Source organism: Salvelinus fontinalis, chromosome 27 (assembly GCF_029448725.1).
Source record: "Salvelinus fontinalis isolate EN_2023a chromosome 27, ASM2944872v1, whole genome shotgun sequence".
In the NCBI taxonomy this organism is placed as follows: domain Eukaryota; kingdom Metazoa; phylum Chordata; class Actinopteri; order Salmoniformes; family Salmonidae; genus Salvelinus; species Salvelinus fontinalis.
Genome location: NC_074691.1, coordinates 36,172,343 through 36,197,910, shown reverse-complemented (window position 1 = coordinate 36,197,910; position 25,568 = coordinate 36,172,343). Strand labels below are relative to the sequence as shown.

At 43.4% G+C, this 25,568-nt stretch overlaps 1 protein-coding gene across 2 annotated transcripts in view; it reads right to left on the bottom strand.

Annotated features, from left to right (window-relative positions):
- The window catches only part of LOC129825507 (ryanodine receptor 3-like), a 275,528-nt gene extending 252,642 nt beyond the window's left edge, over window positions 1-22,886 (bottom strand). For both annotated transcript variants that reach the window (XM_055885660.1, XM_055885661.1), the window contains exon 1: window positions 22,508-22,886. In XM_055885660.1, the coding sequence (XP_055741635.1) occupies window positions 22,508-22,555 (48 nt within the window). In that variant the 5' untranslated portion in view covers window positions 22,556-22,886. The remainder of the gene's footprint in view (window positions 1-22,507) is intronic.
- Between the last annotated feature and the right edge of the window lie 2,682 nt (window positions 22,887-25,568).

The following is a 25,568-nucleotide window of genomic DNA, read 5'->3' as shown; positions in this document are numbered from 1 at the left end:
ACAAGCTTCCTAGGGGCGCAATTTCTGATGTATATGCAATCATGACACAATCAATCTTAAACTTCTATTATTATAAACTTTTATATAAATGTAGATTTTGTTTAAAATATTTCAGAAGTGTTCTGTCTATAGAATGAACTATGTATGTATTCAATGAACTAACGTTAGTAAATTAAGATATTATTTCCCATGACAAACAGTTACCAAAACATTTAACATATAGAAATGTGCTGTATGAAATCAGGCAAGACATGAAATCAGGCAAGACATGAATTCAGGTTACACATGAAATCAGGAAACACATGAAATCAGGTTACACATGAAATCAGGAAACACATGAAATCAGGAAACACATGAAATCAGGAAACACATGAAATCAGGTTACACACGAAATCAGGAAACACATGAAATCAGGAAACACATGAAATCAGGTTACACATGAAATCAGGTAACACATGAAATCAGGAAACACATGAAATCAGGTTACACATGAAATCAGGAAACACATGAAATCAGGAAACACATGAAATCAGGTTACACATGAAATCAGGTAACACATGAAATCAGGTTACAGGCACCTTCTTTGGTGCCTTTAAAGACTCGATGGGAAAAGGATTTGTGGGAGGAACTTGAGGAAGACACCCGGGAATCTGTGCTGCACAGGGTGCATTCATCCTCTTTTAGCACCAGACACAGCCTCATTCAATTCAAGGTGGTTCACCGTATCCACTGGTCCGGGGCCAAACTGGGAAGAATATTCTCTGATTTTGATCCAACCTGTTTCAGATGTTAAACGGAACCAGCCACACTGTTGCGTATGTTTTGGGGCTGTTGTAAACTGTCAGGTTTCTGGGAATTAATATTTAAATGTTTCTCTGATATATATGACACTGTTATAGATCCGTCTCCCCTTACAGCCCTTTTTGGAGTACTGCCCATAGGTGCCCTGTCACATTCGTCGTAATGTGGAAGAGAGGAGGACCAAGGCGCAGCGTGAAGTGAATACATTCTTTTATTTATTAAAGAAGAAACACTAACCAAACTAATACAAAACAACAAAACGAACGTGACGCTATATATAACAGTGCAGACACAGGCAACTAACACATAGACAATCACCCACAACCCACAATGACAAAACAGGCTACCTAAATATGGTTCCCATCAGAGACAACGACTAACACCTGCCTCTGATTGAGAACCATATCAGGCCAAACACAGAAACAAACAAAATAGACATACAACATAGAATGCCCACTCAGATCACACCCTGACCAAACAAAACACATAAACATACAAAGCAAACTATGGTCAGGGCGTGACATGCCCCCCTGTCAAGAATCCAGTTGGACACTGTTGCTTATACAACTCTTTTAGCAAGACAGCTAATACTACAAAACTGGAAGATGGCAGCTCCCCCATCTTATAAATATTGGGTGAGAGATGTGTTGTGCTCTCTGAAACTAGAAAAAATTCAATTCAATTCACGTGGGAACCCCAAACTGTTTAATGAGGCTTGGGCTCCATTCCGGTCTTACTTTAAACAGTCCATCCTCTGATGGCATTCCTATTAAAACCAAAATAAGTCTGTATTTGACCCCCCTGTGACTTAGGGGTTGGATGAGCATTTCTTAGTGTTTTTTTTTTGGGGGGGGGGGGGGGCATTAAGGTTGATGTGCTTATTGATTGTGACCTGCGGATGCCTTGTTCATCTTGCCCGGTCAGAGACTAAAATGTGAGCTTGTTTTTCCCAGTTATTTTTATTTTAAAATTTTGTTCACGCCTACATAAAATTATTATTATTCATTTTTTAATTTAAAGCATTGTAAACTTTTTATTTTTGGCCCAGTGTGTAACGATCGTCTGTGGTGGTAGAAGGATCGGACCAAATCGCAGCGTGGTAAGTGTTCATGATGACGTTTAATTCAAACTCAGAACACTAAACAAAAACAATAAACAATGAACAAACGAAACAGTACCGTGTGGCGACAAACACTGACACGGAAGACAAACACCCACAAACCAAAAGACAAAACAGGCTACCTAAATATGGTTCCCAATCAGAGACAATGACAAACACCTGCCTCTGATTGAGAACCATATCAGGCCAAACGACAAACCCAACATAGAAACACAAAACATAGATAACCCACCCAACTCACGCCCTGACCACACTAAAACAAAGAAAATACAACAGAACTATGGTCAGAACGTGACACAGTGGATGGTCGATCTGTGGCCATGACTGTCTGTGAGTGGTTGCATTTCTCCACCCCTATCCCTTGACTGTTTACAGGAACAATGGTGAGGTGTTTGCTCTGTCCCTGTACTATAGGTTGCCCTTTAACCTTTGTAGCCTTCTGCCTGGTGTGTTTAACTTGTCTAAAGTATGGTATCTTTAAAGCTATTTTTTTAAATGTATTATTTGTATTTTTTTCTAGTTGAGTATATTATTTATATTGCTTTGTGTTGTCTTGTGTGTGTGTGTGTGTGTGTGTGTGTGTGTGTGTGTGTGTGTGTGTGTGTAAAACTTAATAAACAGAGTTTTCAAAAAAAATAACAAAAATAAAAGTCTAACCATTTCTCTCCCAATATCGAAACGGTTCGTGGCCCCAAAGAGTTATACGGTGTCAGTATTACAAATTAGATTTTTTTTTCAGGCTTACTTTGCATGCATATTGCCTTGAAGTAGCATATTGCCTTGAAGCAGCATATTGCCTTGAAGCAACTCCAAATAAAATAAGCCAGGCATGCAAGGCTGAGCACTGCATCAGCAACACTGAAGGGCCTCAAATGGCACCCTATTCCCTATATAGTGCACTACTTTTAACCCGGACATATCTGGTGTAAAATCTACTGCTGTAGTACATCTTGTTGACATTTACTGCATTGATTGATAAGAGCTAGGAACATAAGCATTTCGCTGCACCCGCCATAACACCTGCTGAACTGTGCACACAACCAATAAAATGTGATTTGATTTGGATGGCTGGGGGGGCTAAGGTGACTCTCTGTATGTCATCTACCTAGTTGTCTGTCCAGCATGAAAGAGAGTGATAAGGGAGGTAGAGAGAGAGAGAGGGTTGGTGAGAGAGAGAGACAGAGAGTGAGGGGGAAATGGAGAGAGAGAGAGAGAATGAGGGGGAAGATGATGAGAGAGAGTGACAGATAGTGAGGGGAGAAATGGAGAGAGAGAAAGAGGGGAAGGTGAAAGAGAGAGAGACATAGAAAACCTGTCTGCCTGTAGAGGAAAGGCTGTGAAACTACTGCACGAAAGCAGAACCTGAGATAGTGCTGCATTTCCTGGCAAAATGTAAAAAATATAAAACAATTAGAGAGTATAATTTCCCCTAATTTGAAACCCTTATTCAAGGTTTCAAAGAACTCTCTGATGAGAATAGGCTACCTGTCCTGTTGGGGGAGAGACAGAGGGAGAAGGAGAGAGACAGAAAGAGAGAGACAGAGGGAGAAGGAGAGAGACAGAAAGAGAAAGAGATAAAGCACGTTCAGGTACTTTAGGAGTGAAGTCAGCCAGTCAGCCATTTCAGGCCAAGTTAGAGCTCTTTTCAATCAGTAAAGCTGAAGCGTTACAGATTCTGCCATAGAAATGTAAAAGTAATTTCCGATTGACCCGACATATGCAGTGTTTACCGTGAATGCAGTCTCCGCTAAAGCGGGAACATTGCCTTTAAATTTCAATCACATTGTGAAGCTGAAGACAGTCGTGAAGAGGGCACGATAAAACCTATTTCCCCTCAGGAGACTGAAAAGATTTGGCATCCTCAAAAGGTTTTACAGCGGCACCATCGAGAGCATCCTGACTGGTTGCATCACTGCCTGGTATTGCAACTGCTCGGCCTCTGACCGCAAGGCATTACAGAGGGTGGTGCGTACGGCCCAGTACTTCACTGGGGCCAAGCTTCCTGCCATCCAGGACCTCTATACCAGGCGGTGTCAGAGGAAGGCCCTAAAAATTGTCAAAGACTCCAGCCACCCTAGTCATAGACTGTTCTCTCTGCTACCGCACGGCAAGCGGTACCGGAGCGCCAAGTCTAGGTCCAAGAGGCTTCTAAACAGCTTCTACCTCATAACCATAAGACTCCTGAACAGCTAATAAAATGGCTACCCAGACTATTTGCATTGCCCCCCACCCACCCCTACGCTGCTGCTACTCAGTTATTATCTATGCATAGTCACTTTAACAACTACCTAAATGTACATAATTACCTAAATTACCTTGACAATGGTCCCCCCGCACATATACACATTGACTCTGTACCAGTACCCCCTGTATATAGGCTCCACATTGACTCTGTACCAGTACCCCCTGTATATAACCTCCACATTGACTCTGTACCGTAACACCCTGTATATAGCCTCCACATTGACTCTGTACCGGTACCCCCTGTATATAGCCTCCACATTGACTCTGTACCGTAACACCCTGTATATAGGCTCCACATTGACTCTGTACTGGTACCCCCTGTATATAACCTCCACATTGACTCTGTACCGTAACACCCTGTATATAGCCTCCACATTGACTCTGTACCGGTACCCACCGGAATATAGCCTCCACATTGACTCTGTACCAGTACCCCCTGTATATAGCCTCCACATTGACTCTGTACCGTAACACCCTGTATATAGCCCCACAATTATTTGTTATTCTTATGTCTTACTTTTTTTATTTAGGTATTGCCTTAAAACTGCATTGTTGGTTAAGGGCTTGTAAGTAAGCATTTCACTGTAAGGTCTACTACACCTGTTGTATTCGGCGCATGTGACAAATAAAATGTGATTTGATTTAATTTGAACTTCAACGATGCGGATTCAATAGAGGCCTCAAGCTCGCCACACTCTAACGTGTAAGCTTACAGACGACTGACCCAGGTACAGTAGATCAGTGTTAGACTTCAGTAGAGCAGCACCGTGTCATTCTATATTTAAATATACGTTGTGTGAAGCTTCACAGACTGAATTTAAAATCAAGTTCCAGACCGTTCTGAGGGATTCCTCCCATTCAAGACAATTGACTTTATTATTTCTAGGATCTTAATCTGACCAGTTCCTCTTAGCAGGAAAATTATCCTGCAGCAACAGGAAATGTTAATTATTGTGTGAATTATAATACATTTTTTAGTTAAAGCAAGTCTGACATTTTTAAGTGGAAATTACAAACCTTATAAGCCTTCTTAAACTCTGGAAACACTAAAAGTTTGCATTTTCTGTCCTACAACAGCAGGGTGGTCAAATTAAGTTCCCACATTTGTACAATGAATCAGAGCAAAACATATATTTGGTAATAGATGTCTGACAAGTCAGTACTTGATATTGTTTCTGATATGATAGATTAGTTATGAATCTGGACTGGATCTGAGGGAAAATATATGTTGACAGTGATTTTCACTGCTAGAACTTGCTAAGAGTGATAGAAACTGTTTCCACATCAATCGACTCTAAAATGTCATCCCTGATCTGTTCCAGGGATGCTGCAACTCAATGTCACGGATGGGTGAGCTATGGAAATAGACAATGTTGTTCTTTTGCAGTCAAGATCTGAGACGAGACACAGACCAGCAGGAGTTCTCTGACAACATTATCCATGTTCTTGACTATTGCAACAGACTTGGCTAATAACTTATTGGCTAGATAGAATATTTATTCAACAATAAACATTTCAAAAAACGTTTCCTTAAACTTCTGAGGTGGAGGGTCTAACTTCTGACACAAAAACTGGCCTTGATTGCTTATCCAATGATTCCTAACATTTTCCTCTTCAGTATTCAGTTGATGCAGGCAAAAAAAGGTTCAACTAAACAATTAAAATAATACAGGCCAAATCAAAGGTAACAGTAAAATACCTCTCATTAAAAAATGATAAGCCTTTGTGCATACTATGAAACGTTCAAGGCAGCCTTTAAATGGTAATGAAGCTGGTATCCTCCCCAGGCCCAAACAAACCCAAATCTCAGCAGTACATATCCTATTTCAGTCCTCTCCATTGATTAATGAAGGCAATTATTTATCTTGAGAGTAACCTCACGTCTCAAGCCGTTGTACTTACTGTGATACTGTAGCTAATTCAAGATGAGATCTACTCTAAGCAAACCAACACCCACGTGGTAAGATGAAGCTCTCAATCACAATGCCCACACGGATGGATCTCCTTGGGGCTAATCGAGAAGGAAAAGCACAAGACAGAGAGGCAAAGGGCCTCAAATAGAACACATCGCAACAACAACTTCCGGTAACATTTTTCCCTGCAGTTCTAATCTTTATAGATTGCTATAAGCAGGTATAATGCTTTATAACTTGGTACAAGCAGGAATAATGCTTTATAACTTGGTATAAGCAGGTATGAGATTTTGTTCTAATACAAAGGTAATTTAAGTTTTTACAGAACATGTGACCTAACCAGGGTAACCTCTAGACTGTATTAATAGGTCAGGGTAACCTCTAGACTGTATTAATAGGTCAGGGTAACCTCTGTATTAATAGGTCAGGGTAACCTCTAGACTGTATTAATAGGTCAGGGTAACCTCTAGACTGTATTAATAGGTCAGGGTAACCTCTAGACTGTATTAATAGGTCAGGGTAACCTCTGTATTAATAGGTCAGGGTAACCTCTAGACTGTATTAATAGATCAGGGTAACCTCTAGCCTTTATTAATAGGTCAGGGTAACCCCTAGACTGTATTACTAGGTCAGGGTAACTTCTAGACTGTATTAATAGGTCAGGGTAACCTCTCGACCGTATTAATAGGTCGGGGTAACCTCTCGACTGTATTAATAGGTCGGGGTAACCTCTAGACTGTATTAATAGGTCAGGGTAACCTCTAGACTGTATTAATAGGTCAGGGCAACCTCTAGACTGTATTAATAGATCAGGGTAAACCCTAGACTGTATTAATAGGTCGGGGTAACCTCTAGACTGTATTAATAGATCTGGGTAATCTCTAGACTGTATTAATAGGTCAGGGTAACCTCTAGACTGTATTAATCGGTCAGGGTAACCTCTAGACTGTATTAATAGGTCTGGGTAACCTCTAGACTGTATTAATAGGCCAGGGTAACCTCTGTATTAATAGATCAGGGTAACCTCTGTATTAATAGGTCAGGGTAACCTCTAGACTGTATTAATAGGCCAGGGTAACCTCTAGACTGTATTAATAGGTCAGGGTAACCTCTAGACTGTATTAATAGGTCAGGGTAACCTCTGTAGTAATACGTCAGGGTAACTTCTAGACTGTATTAATAGATCAGGGTAACATCTTGACTGTATTAATAGGTCAGGGCAACCTCTGTATTAATAGGTCAGGGTAACTTCTAGACTGTATTAATAGGTCAGGGTAACCTCTAGACTGTATTAATAGGTCGGGGTAACCTCTAGACTGTATTAATAGGTCAGGGTAACCTCTAAACTGTATCAATAGGTCAGGGTAACCTCTAGACTGTATTAATAGATCAGGGTAACCTCTAGACTGTATTAATAGGTCAGGGTAACTGCTAGACTGTATTAATAGGTCAGGGTAACCTCTAGACTGTATTAATAGGTCAGGGTAACCTCTAGACTGTATTAATAGGTCAGGGTAACCTCTAGACTGTATTAATAGGCCGGGATAACTTCTGGACTGTATTAATAAGTCAGGGTAACCTCTGTATTAATAGGTCAGGTTACTTCTAGACTGTATTAATAGGTCAGGGTAACCTCTGTATTAATAGATCGGGGTAACCTCTAGACTGTATTAATAGGTCAGGGTAACCTCTAGACTGTATTAATAGGTCAGGGTAACCTCTGTATTAATAGGTCAAGGTAACTTCTAGGCTGTAGTAATACGTCAAGGTAACTTCTAGACTGTATTAATAGGTCAGGGTAACCTCTAGACTGTATTAATAGGTCAGGGTAACCTCTAGACTGTATTAATAGGTCAGGGTAACTTCTAGACTGTATTAATAGGTAAGGGTAACCTCTGTAGTAATACGTCAGGGTAACCTCTGTAGTAATAGGTCATGGTAACTTCTAGACTGTATTAATAGGTCAGGGTAACCTCTGTAGTAATAGGTCAGGGTAACCTCTAGACTGTATTAATAGATCAGGGTAACCTCTAGACTGTATTAATAGGTCAGGGTAACTTCTAGACTGTATTAATAGGTCAGGGTAACCTCTAGACCGTATTAATAGGCCGGGGTAACCTCTAGACTGTATTAATAGGTCAGGGTAACCTCTAGACCGTATTAATAGGTCAGGGTAACCTCTGGACTGTATTAATAGGCCAGGGTAACCTCTGGACTGTATTAATAGGTCAGGGTAACTTCTAGACTGTATTAATAGGTCAGGGTAACCTCTAGACTGTATTAATAGGTCAGGGTAACCTCTCGACTGTATCAATAGGTCAGGGTAATCTCTAGACTGTATTAATAGGTCAGGGTAACCTCTAGACTGTATTAATAGGTCAGGGTAACCTCTGTATTAATAGATCGGGGTAACCTCTGTAGTAATAGGTCGGGGTAACCTTTAGACTGTATTAATAGGTCAGGGTAACCTCTAGACCGTATTAATAGGTCGGGGTAACCTCTAGACTGTATTAATAGGTCAGGGTAACTTCTAGACTGTATTAATAGGTCAGGGTAACCTCTGTATTAATAGGTCAGGGTAACCTCTAGACTGTATTAATAGGTCAGAGTAACCTCTGTATTAATAGGTAATGGTAACCTCTAGACTGTATTAATAGGTCAGGGTAACTTTTAGACTGTATTAATATGTTGGGGTAACCTCTAGACTGTATTAATAGGTCAGGGTAACCTCTAGACTGTATTAATAGGTCAGGGTAACTTCTAGACTGTATTAATAGGTCAGGGTAACCTCTGTATTAATAGGTCGGGGTCACCTCTAGACTGTATTAATAGGTAAAAAGGAGATCATTTTAAATAAGCTCTCTCTCTACCCAGGCAATGCAGTGTTGACAAACAGCCTTGGCCCACATCTTTCAGAATTCATAGAAGCTTCATGAGCTTGTCAACATTGGTTCAAAGCTACGGACATGACAGGGTTTGGCAAATAAACTGCCGTCGGGGTCCTTTAGTGAGTGATGGACCGAACGACTTCCCATAGCCTGATTCAAGACGGGCACTGTTTAAAAACGATTTACTTCACCCATGCCCTTTGTAATACAGCAGCAACCATACGGGTTACTCTTATCTTTCCTAGGGTAGAGCTCCAGATTATCTTTCCTAGGGTAGACCTCTAGAGTATCTTTCTTAGGGTAGAGCTCCAGATTATCTTTCCTAGGGTAGACCTCTAGAGTATCTTTCTTAGGGTAGAGCTCCAGATTATCTTTCCTAGGGTAGACCTCTAGAGTATCTTTCTTAGGGTAGAGCTCCAGATTATCTTTCCTATGGTAGACCTCTAGAGTATCTTTCTTAGGGTAGAGCTCCAGATTATCTTTCCTAGGGTAGACCTCTAGAGTATCTTTCTTAGGGTAGAGCTCTAGATTATCTTTCCTAGGGTAGAGCTCGATTTGATCTTTCCTAGGGTAGAGCTCTTGATTATCTTTCCTAGGGTAGAGCTCCAGAGAAGCATCCAGGGCTAAAATAAAGAATAACTACTCAAATGTAACCAAACAAAAGTATTTTAGGAAGGTTGCAACAGAGCTCAGCAAGAGATCCCATCCTGCCTAAGTAACGGTATAGGGAAACACTGCCAGTGGAGGACAGTGATGACTCCCAGCCCCTAGTGGAGGACAGTGATGACTCTAAGCCCCTAGTGGAGGACAGTGATGACTCTGAGCCCCTAGTGGAGAACAGTGAGAACTCTGAGCCCCTAGTGGAGAACAGTGATGAGTCTGAGCCCATAGTGGAGGACATTGAGGACTCTGAGCCCCTAGTGGAGGACAGTGATGACTCCCTGCCCCTAGTGGAGGACAGTTATGACTCTGAGCCCCTAGTGGAGAACAGTGATGACTCTGAGCCCCTAGTGGAGAACAGTGATGACTCTGAGCCCCTAGTGGAGGACAGTGATGACTCCCTGCCCCTAGTGGAGAACAGTGATGACTCTGAGCCCCTAGTGGAGAACAGTGATGACTCTGAGCCCCTAGTGGAGGACAGTGAGGACTCTAAGCCCCTAGTGGAGGACAGTGATGACTCCCAGCCCCTAGTGGAGGACAGTCATGACCGACAGCCCCTAGTGGAGGACAGTGATGACTCTGAGCCCCTAGTGGATGACAGTGATGACTCCCAGCCCCTAGAGGAGAACAGTGATGACTCTGAGCCCCTAGTGGAGGACAGTGATGACTCTGAGCCCCTGGAGAAGAACAGTGAGGACTCTGAGCCCCTAGAGAAGAACAGTGATGACTCTGAGCCCTTAGAGAAGAACAGTGATGACTCTGAGCCCCTAGTGGAGGACAGTGATGACTCCCAGCCCCTAGAGAAGGACAGTGATGACTCTGAGCCCCTAGGACAGTGATGACTCTGAGCCTCTAGGACAGTGATGACTCTGAGTCTCTCCTGGAGGATAGTGATGACGCTGAGCCCCTAGTGGAGGACAGTGATGACTCTGAGCCCCTTGGACAATGATGACTCTGAGCCTCTCCTGGAGGATAGTGATGATGCTGAGCCTCTAGTGAAGGACAGTGATGACTCTGAGCCCCTAGTGGAAGACAGTGATGACTCTGAGCCCTTAGTGGAGGACAGTGATGACACCCAGCCCCTAGAGGAGAACAGTGATGACTCTGGGCCCCTAGTGGAGAACAGTGATGACTCTGGGCCCCTAGTGGAGGACAGTGATGACTCTGAGCCCCTAGTGGAAGACATTGAGGACTCTGAGCCCCTAGTGGAGGATAGTGATGACTCTGAGCCCCTAGGACAGTGATGACTCTGAGACCCTAGTGGAGGATATTGATGACTCTGAGCCCCGAGGACAGTGATGACTCTGAGCCCCTAGGACAGTGATGACTCTGAGCCCCTAGTGGAGGATATTGATGACTCTGAGCCCCGAGGACAGTGATGACTCTGAGCCCCTAGAGGAGAACTGTGATGACTCTGGGCCCCTAGTGGATGACAGTCATGACTCCCAGCCCCTAGTGGAGGACAGTGATGACTCTAAGCCCCTAGTGGAGGACAGTGATGACTCTGAGCCCCTAGTGGAGAACAGTGAGAACTCTGAGCCCCTAGTGGAGAACAGTGATGAGTCTGAGCCCATAGTGGAGGACATTGAGGACTCTGAGCCCCTAGTGGAGGACAGTGATGACTCCCTGCCCCTAGTGGAGGACAGTTATGACTCTGAGCCCCTAGTGGAGAACAGTGATGACTCTGAGCCCCTAGTGGAGAACAGTGATGACTCTGAGCCCCTAGTGGAGGACAGTGATGACTCCCTGCCCCTAGTGGAGAACAGTGATGACTCTGAGCCCCTAGTGGAGAACAGTGATGACTCTGAGCCCCTAGTGGAGGACAGTGAGGACTCTAAGCCCCTAGTGGAGGACAGTGATGACTCTGAGCCCCTAGTGGAGGATATTGATGACTCTGAGCCCCTAGTGGAGGACAGTGATGACTCTGTGCCCCTAGTGGAGGACAGTGATGACTCTGGGCCCCTAGTGGAGGACAGTGATGACTCTGTGCCCCTAGTGGAGGACAGTGAGGACTCTGAGCCCCTAGTGGAGGACAGTGAGGACTCTGAGCCCCTAGTGGAGGACAGTGATGACTCCCAGCCCCTAGTGGAGGACAGTCATGACCGACAGCCCCTAGTGGAGGACAGTGATGACTCTGAGCCCCTAGTGGATGACAGTGATGACTCCCAGCCCCTAGAGGAGAACAGTGATGACTCTGAGCCCCTAGTGGAGGACAGTGATGACTCTGAGCCCCTGGAGAAGAACAGTGAGGACTCTGAGCCCCTAGAGAAGAACAGTGATGACTCTGAGCCCTTAGAGAAGAACAGTGATGACTCTGAGCCCCTAGTGGAGGACAGTGATGACTCCCAGCCCCTAGAGAAGGACAGTGATGACTCTGAGCCCCTAGGACAGTGATGACTCTGAGCCTCTAGGACAGTGATGACTCTGAGTCTCTCCTGGAGGATAGTGATGACGCTGAGCCCCTAGTGGAGGACAGTGATGACTCTGAGCCCCTTGGACAATGATGACTCTGAGCCTCTCCTGGAGGATAGTGATGATGCTGAGCCTCTAGTGAAGGACAGTGATGACTCTGAGCCCCTAGTGGAAGACAGTGATGACTCTGAGCCCTTAGTGGAGGACAGTGATGACACCCAGCCCCTAGAGGAGAACAGTGATGACTCTGGGCCCCTAGTGGAGAACAGTGATGACTCTGGGCCCCTAGTGGAGGACAGTGATGACTCTGAGCCCCTAGTGGAAGACATTGAGGACTCTGAGCCCCTAGTGGAGGATAGTGATGACTCTGAGCCCCTAGGACAGTGATGACTCTGAGACCCTAGTGGAGGATATTGATGACTCTGAGCCCCGAGGACAGTGATGACTCTGAGCCCCTAGGACAGTGATGACTCTGAGCCCCTAGTGGAGGATATTGATGACTCTGAGCCCCGAGGACAGTGATGACTCTGAGCCCCTAGAGGAGAACTGTGATGACTCTGGGCCCCTAGTGGATGACAGTCATGACTCCCAGCCCCTAGTGGAGGACAGTGATGACTCTGAGCCCCTAGAGGAGAACAGTGATGACTCTGAGCCCCTAGTGGAGGATATTGATGACTCTGAGCCCCGAGGACAGTGATGACTCTGAGCCCCGAGGACAGTGATGACTCTGAGCCCCTAGAGGAGAACAGTGATGACTCTGGGCCCCTAGTGGAGGACAGTGATGACTCTGTGCCTCTAGTGGAGGACAGTGATGACTCTGTGCCTCTAGTGGAGGACAGTCATGACTCCCAGCTCCTAGTGGAGGACAGTGATGACTCCCAGCCCCTAGAGGGGAACAGTGATGACTCTGGGCCCCTAGTGGATGACAGTGATGACTCCCAGCCCCTAGAGGAGAACAGTGATGACTCTGAGCCCCTAGTGGAGGACAGTGATGACTCTGAGCCCCTAGAGAAGAACAGTGAGGACTCTGAGCCCCTATAGAAGAACAGTGATGACTCTGAGCCCCTAGAGAAAAACAGTGAGGACTCTGAGCCCCTATAGAAGAACAGTGATGACTCTGAGCCCCTAGTGGAGGACAGGGATGACTCCCAGCCCCTAGAGAAGGACAGTGATGACTCTGAGCCCCTAGTGGAGGACAGTGATGACTCCCAGCCCCTAGAGAAGGACAGTGATGACTCTGAGCCTCTCCTGGAGGATAGTGATGACGCTGAGCCCCTAGTGGAGGACAGTGATGACTCCCAGCCCCTAGTGGAGGACAGTGATGACTCTGAGCCCCTAGTGGATGACAGTGATGACTCCCAGCCCCTAGAGGAGAACAGTGATGACTCTGGGCCCCTAGTGGAGGACAGTGATGACACCCAGCCCCTAGTGGAGAACAGTGATGACTCTGGGCCCCTAGTGGAGGACAGTGATGACTCTGAGCCCCTAGTGGAGGACATTGAGGACTCTGAGCCCCTAGTGGTGGATAGTGATGACTCCCAGCCCCTAGTGGAGAACAGTGATGACTCTGGGCCCCTAGTGGAGGACAGTGATGACTCTGAGCCCCTAGTGGAGGACATTGAGGACTCTGAGCCCCTAGTGGAGGACAGTGAGGACTCTGAGCCCCTAGTGGGGGACAGTGATGACTCTGAGCCCCTAGAGAAGAACAGTGATGACTCTGAATCCCTAGTGGAGGACAGTGATGACTCTGAATCCCTAGTGGAGAACAGTGATGACTCTGAGCCCCTAGTGGAGGACAGTGATGAGTTTGAGCCCCTAGTGGAGGATAGTGATGACTCTGAGCCCCTAGTGGAGGACAGTGATGACTCTGAGCCCCTAGTGGAGGATAGTGATGACTCTGAGCCCCTAGTGGAGGACAGTGATGAGTTTGAGCCCCTAGTGGAGGACAGTGATGAGTTTGAGCCCCTAGTGGAGGACAGTGATGACTCTGAGCCCCTAGTGGAGGACAGTGGTGACTGAGCCTCTCCTAGAGGATAGTGATGACTCTGAGCCCTGTCATGTCTGCAATACCACAGGTAAACCTGACCCCAAACACACAACAATGGTTTATTCCAATCTTTAAAGGACCAATTTCAGTTTTCTAATAATGGCAGATTATTAATACATTTGTAGGACTAATCTGGATTCAGGAAGCTGGCCCACATATCATTACCTGTCTGTGGTACCACAGAGGCACAGACAGTCAGACACCCTTGGCTGAAATCCACCTGGCTGCAAACCAATCTGAAGTGGCTCTGGCCCAGCAGTTTAAATCCTCTCATTTCATTTCCAGAGACAACAGGATGAAAGAGCTCAGGAGAGACGGGGAGTCTAACAATGGTATTTTAATTGTCATAGAAACCACTGCCGGCCACCTCTACTACCCCAAATGTATCCTAGTGTTCTCTCACCAGCCCTGTAACATGACAGAGATACCCAAAGACATGCAATCATCTTTTTGTGGACAAAGTGGTCAGATTTGTAATGAATTTGAACTGCAGCAGTGCCAATAAATTGTTTAAACACTGGGAAACATTTAACAAAACTGTTTCATTTTTGTGTCAAACACAGCAGATATTTGTACATTTGTTTTGTATATATCTTGGTCAAAACAGCCTAAAACAAAGATGAGTCATCGTACAATAACTACAAAGTGAATCACTGAGATATAGTAATCAAACAACATAATTAATATTCAAACTGCTTCTAACAGATTCTCCACAGTGTTGCTCCTACAGCTACCCTCTTCTTATTCTCCACAGTGTTGCTCCTACAGCTACCCTCTTCTTATTCTTCACAGTGTTGCTCCTACAGCTACCCTCTTCTTATTCTCCACAGTGTTGCTCCTACAGCTACCCTCTTCTTATTCTCCGCAGTGTTGCTCCTACAGCTACCCTCTTCTTATTCTCCACAGTGTTGCTCCTACACCTACCCTCTTCTTATTCTCCACAGTGTTGCTCCTACACCTACCCTCTTCTTATTCTCCACTGTGTTGCTCCTACAGCTACCCTCTTCTTATTCTCCACAGTGTTGCTCCTACAGCTACCCTCTTCTTATTCTCCACAGTGTTGCTCCTACAGCTACCCTCTTCTTATTCTCCACAGTGTTGCTCCTACACCTACCCTCTTCTTATTCTCCACAGTCCTGACTATATCTTCATACACTATAACTCTGCGGTAGCAAGCTGTTTATTATCTAAATACTGGTTCATCCCTATAAAAAAATGGTGCTAAAATGCCACTGGTCTTGTGCTATCTGCCCAGCTGATGCAATGTTGACCCATGGTGTGTTGTGGTGTGGGCGGGAGCCAGCAAGCAGGGGAGCGCGTGTACAGTGTGTATACATGGGCTTTGGCAGCATCTGTTTTTAAGAGGCTAAATATAAAGAGTTGTCCTATGAAATGTAGAATGCTTCCAGAACAACATCAACTCCAAATAAGCATTGTGCTGCTGCTACTGCTGCTGCTACTACTGCTACTGCTACTGTTGCTGCTACTGCTGCTGCTACTGCTGCTACTGCTACTACTGCTACTGCTGCTGCTGCTGCTACTACTACTGCTACTGCTGCTGCTGCTGCTGCTACTGCTGCTACTACTACTGCTACTGCTACTACTACCACTGCTACTGCTGCTGCTGCTACTGCTGCTACGGCTACTGTTGCTGCTACTGCTGCTGCCACTGCTGCTGCTACTGCTACGGCTACTGCTGCTGCTGCTGCAGCTACTGCTGCTACTGCTGCTGCTGCTACTGCTACAGCTACTGCTTCTACTGTTACTACTACTGCTGCTGCTACTACTGCTACGGCTACTGCTGCTGCTGCTGCTGCTGCTGCTACTACTACTACTACTGCTGCTACTGCTACTGCTGCTACTACTACTACTACTACTGCTGCTACTGCTGCTTCTACTACTACTACTACTACAGCTACTACTACTACTACTACTACTGCTACTGCTACTACTACTGCTACTGCTACTGCTGCTACTACTGCTGCTGCTGCTACTGCTGCTGCTACTACTGCTGCTACTGCTACTACTACTGCTGCTGCTGTTACTACTACTGCTGCTGCTGCTACTACTGCTACTGCTGCTACTGCTGCTACTACTGCTACTGCTGCTGTTACTACTACTACTGCTGCTGCTGTTACTACTACTGCTGCTGCTGCTACTACTGCTACTGCTGCTACTACTACTGCTGCTGCTGTTACTACTACTGCTGCTGCTGCTACTACTGCTACTGCTGCTACTGCTGCTGTTACTACTACTGCTGCTACTGCTACTGCTGCTACTACTGCTGCTGCTGCTGCTACTACTACTGCTGCTACTGCTACTACTACTGCTGCTGCTACTACTACTGCTGCTGCTGCTACTGCTGCTGTTACTACTACTGCTACTGCTGCTGCTACTGCTGCTGCTACTGCTGCTGCTGTTACTACTACTGCTACTGCTGCTACTACTACTGCTGCTGCTGTTACTACTACTGCTGCTGCTGCTACTACTGCTACTGCTGCTACTGCTGCTGTTACTACTACTGCTGCTACTGCTACTGCTGCTACTACTGCTGCTGCTGCTGCTACTACTACTGCTGCTACTGCTACTACTACTGCTGCTGCTACTACTACTGCTGCTGCTGCTACTGCTGCTGTTACTACTACTACTACTGCTGCTGCTGCTGCTGCTGTTACTACTACTGCTGCTGCTGCTACTACTGCTACTGCTGCTGCTACTGCTGCTGCTACTGCTGCTGCTGTTACTACTACTGCTACTGGATTAAAGGTGCATCTACCTACACAACTCTGCATATCACCCCTTGAGTTAATGACACGTATGACATCACAACCACAAAGTTTGATATCATTGGAATAGAAAGATATGTGTAACTGCCAAAATAATGGAAACACTTAAGTAAATGAGGTATACAAAGTATATTGAAAGCGGGCGCTTCCACACAGGAGTGGTTCCTAACTTAATTAAGCAAAGAAATCCCATCATGCTTAGGGGCATGTATAAAAATCCTGGGCACACCATTATTTTGCCTATCATGGCTTTGCCCCCGTAGGATGACAATGCCCCCATCCACAGGGCAAGAGTGGACACTAAATGGTTTTATGAGCATGAAAACGATGTAAACCATATGCCATGGCCGTCTCAGTCACCAGATCTCAACCCAACTGAACACTTCTAAGAGGTTCTGGAGCGGAACCAGAGACACTGCTTTCCATCACCATCAACAAAACACCTAATTATGGAATTTCTTGTGGAAGAATGGTGTCCCATCCCTCCAATAGAGTTCTAGACACTTGTAGAAGATATACCAAGGTGCATTAAAGCTGTTTTGGCTCGTGGTGCCCCAATGCACTATTAACATACATGGTGTTTCCTTTATTTTGGCAGTTACCTGTAGATTTAGTGCTGAGCAGTTAGTGCTTTTGAGGTCGGTTTGGTTTAAAAATCAATAGGAAAAACAGGAAATTACTATGAAATAATAAACATTTTCAGTTGTGTTTATAACTTAGTTTTTATTTGATGACACTATTATTTTTCATTCCTTAAAGTCATCATCTCACCTCTGTTCAGGCAGTGCAACCAAAAAGTCAGACAACTTTCTTTCTGCTCCCCATACTGTACTGTCTTTAGTCATTCTATTTAGCTGGGCTAGCCTGCCTAAGCGTGCTGCAGAGCTGTCTGACGAAGTCATTTGACTATCTCTTCAAAATAGACAAGGAATCATTTCACGAACTTTCTCTAACTTTCTCTTATGTTGTGTACATTCCTCTCTATGCAAGTCTGTGTGTTTCTAACCTAACATAACCTAACATACTAAATTCATCTCGGTCTGAGAAGGAAAAAACAGACACAATGGATTGTGGTCATTGTTGTTTATTACCGCGTTCTTGCACTGAATTGGGTTGAATATTGCTCAATGAAAACTACAACTCCATTCTGCCCAGCGTAACACATTGTTCTTGACATGACTTTTCTCATAAATGATTTTACTTCCCTCTAGAGAAACGGCGCATTGGGCTCACAAAACACTAAATACATTTCAAGTAATTTAATGTGGGTCAATGAATTCCTTAATAACCCCCAAAAAACGAAATATCGGTTAGTCGCTCAGCACTACTGTACATCCAAGCATTTGAACTTCTGACTCCACAATCACACTTTGTAACTGAGATGATGAACAAGTCCAATTTCATGGAAATGCTTCAAATTCGTACATGTTGTTTTCCATTTGCCAGGACTGCAACCTCATTATCCATTATTACAAAAAGCTACACCTCTTGTGAATACACATCAGTTGATGTGCAACATAAATTCCCTTATTTTGTTGTTGTGTTGATAGTTCTTCCATGTTTTATTCTCTAGGACTGCAACCCCATTACCGATTCTAAAAAGAAACGCTCTTCTACCTGTTGCTAATACTCATCAGACTGCAATACAGGGAGCTCTGTCATCTTTAATATTCTGAACATAGACAATCATGATGCCTGAAATAGCGCCATGGATAGAATATTCTATCAGCAAAATAATAAGGCCATACAATTCAACAGCTACCAATACTGCAGATAAAAGGCACGGCCATTTGAATTTTGTAACCAGGTTTCCATCCAACCTTTTTCTGGAGTAAAATAGGCTACATGTTGGATAAAACTGTTTAATGCCAGGCCTGATGGACCAAGAACATGTGTTAGTAGACTTTCCAAATGTCGACAAAAACAAAATACTATAGACACGGTGGGATCTTTTTGTGTTTGTAAATTAATTATGCGATATTTATCGGTGGAAACGTTTTTATGTGCAAATATTGATTTAATAACTATCAAGTAAACTTGGGAGGCACGCGATGACATGTTTTGTGACCATCACATTACGACTCGTCGGGAAAGCATGCAGTTTATTAGGCTACAGATGAAATACATGATGATAAACTTCACAGGGTGGTGAAAGTGCACGGTGATGCTCATTGATGCTTTCCAATAAAGATTGAGGGTTTTATTCGGATGACATGATCATCGCTGTTTGGCTGTCGTTTGTCCATAATAATCTCATCATGTATATAGGCTAAACCCACACTGTATCTGCAAACTGTTGAGGCACATTCACTATTTAACGCAACATTTTTGGGAGGTGAGAAAATCATCAGTAGAGTTGAAAATGCAATGGAAAAACATTTAACTTGTATTTTTGTATTCAATACATGGGAATTTAAGAACATTTTTTTATGTGCACTACGTCATCACGCAAAGTATTTTATCCGCAACAAATTAATTTGATGGAAACACATCTCTTGTGGGAAAATGTGCGTAATGTTTTCATGCGGATTTTAGAATATTAGCTTGAAAATATGTCGCCAGTTGGATTGAAACGTAGCTTGTGTCGTTCGGTCTGTTCTGGACAAATTAAAAAACTACAAAGTCTTCAAGTCGCACGTAACTTCGAACGGGTGGGTATCATTTGTGGAACGTTCTAACAAGAATATGTTCCAAACATTTCGTAAAGTACAAGGTTGTTAAAAAACAACGGATACAAAGTAGCATGATCAATTGAACTAGCTGCCTAATAGGCATCAACTCATCACGTAGCGTATTCTTAATGTTTGTCCATAGGCTACCAGAGTGAGGACAGACATTTTCCGGTAATAAACGTGGTGAGTGAAAAACTTTATGAAATAGTCCACTCCCTACCTAGTATCTTGTTCTGCCGCTATACAACTTTGTATGCGTTGTTTGTTGACAACCTTGTTATTTACGAAGTTTTTGGAACAGATTCCTGTTGGAACGTTCCACAAATTATACCCACCCACTTCGAACTGGAAAGAATGAGGCGTTCTAATTACTAAACTGTCAGTAGGGGGTATCCTTCCTATTGAGGTTGTCGTGGTGATGTAACGCGTCCCTCTTCCACTCAAAATACGTTTCCTTAATTCTTCCCGACTGAGAGACCTAGGTATATGACAGGCCCAGGGCTCTGCCAGGCGTATCACTTTTACACCTCAACAGCATAACACACTCCGGCCTCGATCCCCAGATCTGGTGGCATGCTGATCATTTAATCATATCCTAGGGCTACACATCTTGGAAGATCAGTTCATCCTTCTAAATACCAGGGCTTGTTGTGGATGTTGATAATGCATTTCAGATATTTGAAGATATCCTCAAGAATAAATACAAAATATGAATGGGCATAGACTAGCTGTTGGAATAATATTATATCTGTAATGTTACATAAACTAAAATGACAAATTAACAACTCAATTATGAATGACATATAAATCATATCTAATAATACATTTCAAATTAAATTAACACTGACGTGCATGTTTATGTATGAACTGACTATTGATAGTATTTTGTGACAGACTAAAGCCTGATTAGACATTTTACATTTTACATTTAAGTCATTTAGCAGACGCTCTTATCCAGAGCGACTTACAAATTGACTATTGACAACATGTTATGTGTACTTGGGGCTGGGGGAAACCCCTCTGGAATATGTCTGTTGTCATCAGATAATCAGGATGCCATTGAGTGGGGTGAGGGTCAGGAATCTGAGAGCCATCGGAGTCAGCATATCACCGGCCTGTTAAATACTGGTGACCGACCTGTCACCTGTCAAACAGCCACCACTGGCTTTCTCTCTATGGTAACGTACTGTACACTATGGATCTAAAACCAACTCTAGACAACGATATGGGATCTGTACCCAACTCTATAGACAAATCAGTTATGCTCACTTAATCATTTGGATCAACATCCAAAATTCAAGTTGCTCCTAATAGCAATAACCAAACCACCAAATGTAATGTGTTATTCTCCATCGTATGACACTTTTATCAACAACAGCATGTCTAAGATATCACACATGATCAAACTACAAGCATTAATAGAGGTCATTATCTGAATGTACACAAGCTATAGTCTACAACCAGTAGCCATTAGGACAGGTGTTACCCTAATACCGCAGTAATTCTTTAGGAAGCATACTGAATCAGCTGGGTTATAGGTGACACACACATATCCAGTGTTCAAAGGAGTCACGTCCTGACCTTAGTTCCTTTTTTATGTCTCTTTTTTGGATTGGTCAGGGTGTGAGTTGGGGTGGGCATTCTATGTTTTTCATTCTATGTTTTTCATTCTATGTTTTTCATTCTATGTTTTGTATTTCTATGTGTTTGGCCTGGTATGGTTCCCAATCAGAGGCAGCTGTCAATCGTTGTCTCTGATTGAGAACCATACTTAGGTAGTCTGTTCCCACCTGGTGTTTGTGGGTAGTTGTTTCCTGTTTTGTGTTGTGTCACCTTTCAGGACTGTTTTGATTTTCGTTGTTTCACGTTTGTTATTTTGTGTTCAGTCATAATAAATTTAACATGGACACGTACCACGCTGTATTTTGGTCCGATGTTTCCTGTTCTTCAGATGAAGAAGGTCGTTACAAAAGGTGGTAAAGGCTAGTCCGGAGTAGCCGATATGTCAATGATCAACCAACTCTGATGGATGGTTATTCACACCAGGCCAACATACATACTATACTGTACAGCATATAGTTTACAAACCATAACTGCCTTGTACCCCAACATCTACCCTATTGTAGCCTATGGTAAGAAACCAATCTGCGGTGACCACTAAAATAGCTGAGCCTTGCCTAGGGTTCTCTAACGTGTGAACAGAACTTATTAAAACACCTCACTCTGTGTCAAAGCAAAGCACAAAGGTAAAAATAGCTTCAGCTTTTCGCTTGAAGATTAAATCAACAACAGCCTATCAGAAAATGACTACAACCCACACACAGATAGAAAACCAAGAAAAAAAAAACAAGAAACCTTATGTTCTTCAAGTTTAATCTATAAATAATTGGCCAACAGATGTGACAACACAACCATACTCCAAACGAATCATATTAGAACGTTCATGTAAAAATCACAACTTTTCTCCTGCATTTTTTTTTTTTTTTTTTTTTTTTACATTTGGTTGTGGTTATGTAGGCTCATAAATGTGCCCCTGTCACGTGCAGCTGGGACTTTTGTTTAAATTACAGTGTGGCGACAGGTGCTCGGTGAGCCAAAATGCCGCTAGCTCACTGCGCTGCAGCCCATAGCGTGCCCCATACACCTATAGGACCCGTAGCTCATAGCGTGCACCATACACATATAGGACCATTTCCCAACAAGGGCAGAATCTCATGAATTATATAAAACACCCCCAAAATAAAACTGCACAAAAAAACATATTTTAAGACAGAGCATTAGAATACATTTGAAAGTTGTAATATCCAGATTTAGCATTAGTTTAGGTATTCAAGCGAAGGGCAAACTCTATCTATCCAGCATCAGTTGTAGCCATATAAAGCCATATCCACACTCGATCCAATGAAGAGAAAAAAAAACGCTTTTGTTATGCATAAAAAGTAGGCAAATAATGTAGCTACTTACAGTTCGCAAGAACTGTATATCATCTTCCCCTTCTCCGCCCTCAGCCATGGCTGTGAAGGAGCCTGTTTAGACTCTGAAAGACACCACTGACTAGAGAGGCAGTAGGCTAGATAGAAACACGATGCTTTGCCTCTCCTGCCGATATTAGCATGGAGCTAATTCCACAACCATATAGGGCAGACCGGGTAAGCCCTCCGCGTCCACTGCACACCACACCGCGTACTGTCATTCAATGCCTACCCTCCCGGGTCCGTGGACTCCCAGCCGCTGCCAATGCCAGCAGTGCGCTACGGTGGGTTCGAGAGGAGGAGCGCGCCTCGGCCAGCGGACGAGGATGAGGAGAGGGATGCTGTTAAATGATGCTGAATGAAATGACAAAGTCTGTCACTGTCACTCCGCGGGCATTCAAGTTTACAACGCTGGAGTCAGCAGTTTAGTGACGGAATGGGTCAGAACGGAGACTTTAATGACAATACTTGTGTTGAATACAAAGTTGGCGCGGAGGCACATCTCTCTCACTCCCACTATCTCTCTGTTGAGATGGAACAGACAGTAAAAAATTTAAAAGTGTTTAATTTTGCTTTTGATTTCTTAAAACAACTATAGCCTAAGAATCGTATTATTCTCAATTGAAAATAGATGAGCTTGTCTGCAAGGACGACTGTCTGCGCAACACTGCTCATTATTCTCTTTTGTTTTGATGTATCTGTATGCTGTTTTAAAGAAACAAAAAACTATATATGCTACTATAGCCTACCTACTGTTTCTACAATATCCCAGCCACTGCCCCAGGCTACATTGAGGGAAATTGATAACTTTAGCCCAATCTTGTTGACAAATGCTGCCGCTTTGCCGAAGTTATTTATCCTAACCTTCAGGGGTTGTAGTTACATTATGACGCCTTATAACACAGGTAGCCAACATAGTTCTTGAAGAAACACGTGTCCCGCTACATATGATGCTGTGAAAGCAGCGCACAGTGTTGTTGAAGACACTGCTGACATCTAGTGGACTAGTGGACATCTAGTGGACTAACAAGACAAGGCTACTTTAAATATATATACAGTATATAACCAGGCAGGTCAGTTAAGAACAAATTCGTATTTACAATGACGTCTACTCCGGCCAAACCCCAACGAAGCTGGGCCAATTGTGCACCGCCCTATGACATTCCCAATTACGACCGGATGCAATACAGCCTGGATTCGAACCAGGTATTATAGTGACACTGAGATGCAGTGCCTTAGACCTGCCAAATAGCTTTGCCATTTCCTGGTTGCTAAAATTAGAATAGATTGCCTAATTGCAGTTTATGTGACAAAACAAGCAGAACGTGTGTTGAAAATCATTGTACCATCTGATTGGCTGTGAATTATATTTTCCATTATCAAAAATATTGTATTTTCAGCTGTTTGAAGCTGCTGTACAAAAAACAGAAGTAAAATAATCAAAATGAAACGTAAGAATGGGAAGCATAGAAATATGCACATAGAACAGATCTACCACTTCTTAGACTAGCTTTAAATGAGTATGACAGATCTATAACTCACATTTCGATGTGATTTTATTGGGTAGCCCAAAAAGTTACATATTGTAGCTTTAATGGACACTCAGGGCAAATGCATCCCCCCAGTGGTTAAGGAAGGAAACTGCACCCTGTGTAGTCTACTAGCCGCACTAGGCTGAATACTTGACAGGCTGATTGCTTGAAATACATTTAACAGTCCGTGGTGGAAAAGTATACAATTGTCAAACTTGAGTAAAAAATAAAGATAGATTAGTAGAAAACGACTCACGTAAAAGTCAGTAAAATATTACTTGATTCAAAGTCTAAAAGTATTTGGTTTTAATTATAAACAGGGTGGTTTGAGCCCTGAATACTGATTGTCTGACAGACGTGGTATATCAGACCGTATACCACGGGTATGACAAAACAGTTATTTGTACAGCTCTAATTACCTTGATAACCAGTTTATAATAGCAATAAGGCACCTCAGGGGTTTGTGATATATGGCCAATACACCACCGCTAAGGGCTGTATCCAGATAGTCAGCAACAAGACCAGCCCTTAGCCGTGGTATATTGGCCATATACCCCCCCCCCCCCCCCCCCCCCCCCCCCGTGTCTAATTGCTTAAATATACTTAAGTATGAAAAGTACATGTAATGGCTAAAATATATACTTCAAAATCAAAAGTAAATGTATAAGTATAAATCATTTTGGATTCCTTATAATAAGCAAACCCCGTGGCGGTTCTAGCTTGGGCGAACTATATAAGTATAAAAATCTATACAAAAATAAGGCTCACAAATATCAAAAAGAAGTAACAAAGACAAATAGAAACAAATTGTAGTATATAAATACAAATAAAAAAGGAATCAAATTATTACACTATTAACCTATTTCTAACAAAAAATACACAAATAAAACTAAATTGCACAAATCCTATATCACAAAAAATACACAAATAGAATAACACACTTATAAAGAAGAGAACCTGATTATTACACTATTGGTCTTCAAACAAGAAACACACAAACTAAATTGGACAACTGCCATCTAAACCCTGACCTTTCTTGCCTTCCTTGATGCAAAGTCATCAATTACATCTTCATAAGAAATCTGCCCAGCAATTGCATGGTTAATACTGATGACAGCAAGGCCACTAAGGCGTTCCTGTGACATGGTGGACCTCGGGTAGGATTTGATGAGCTTCAACTTTGAAAAGCTCCTCTCTGCTTCAGCTACGGTCACTGGAAGAGTAAGACACATTCTGAGAGCAGACCACAAATTTGTAAACATTTCTGAGATCTCCCTTTACGTGTATAAATATCAGCAGCTCAAGCAGGGTGATTGTCTTCGATGGCAAGTCAGGCAAGTTCTTCAGTTCCTGTGCAAGCTCTCTGCCATCCAAGTCTGAGTGTTCTTTATAGTGCAGTGTCATACTAAGGGCCTCACATTGTTCTGTCAGCTCCTCATACGAGAGGCACTGGAAGGTTGTCAGCACTCTAAACTTCTCTCCCACATTTTCCAATGTGTAAAATCTTTCCTGAAAGGCTGA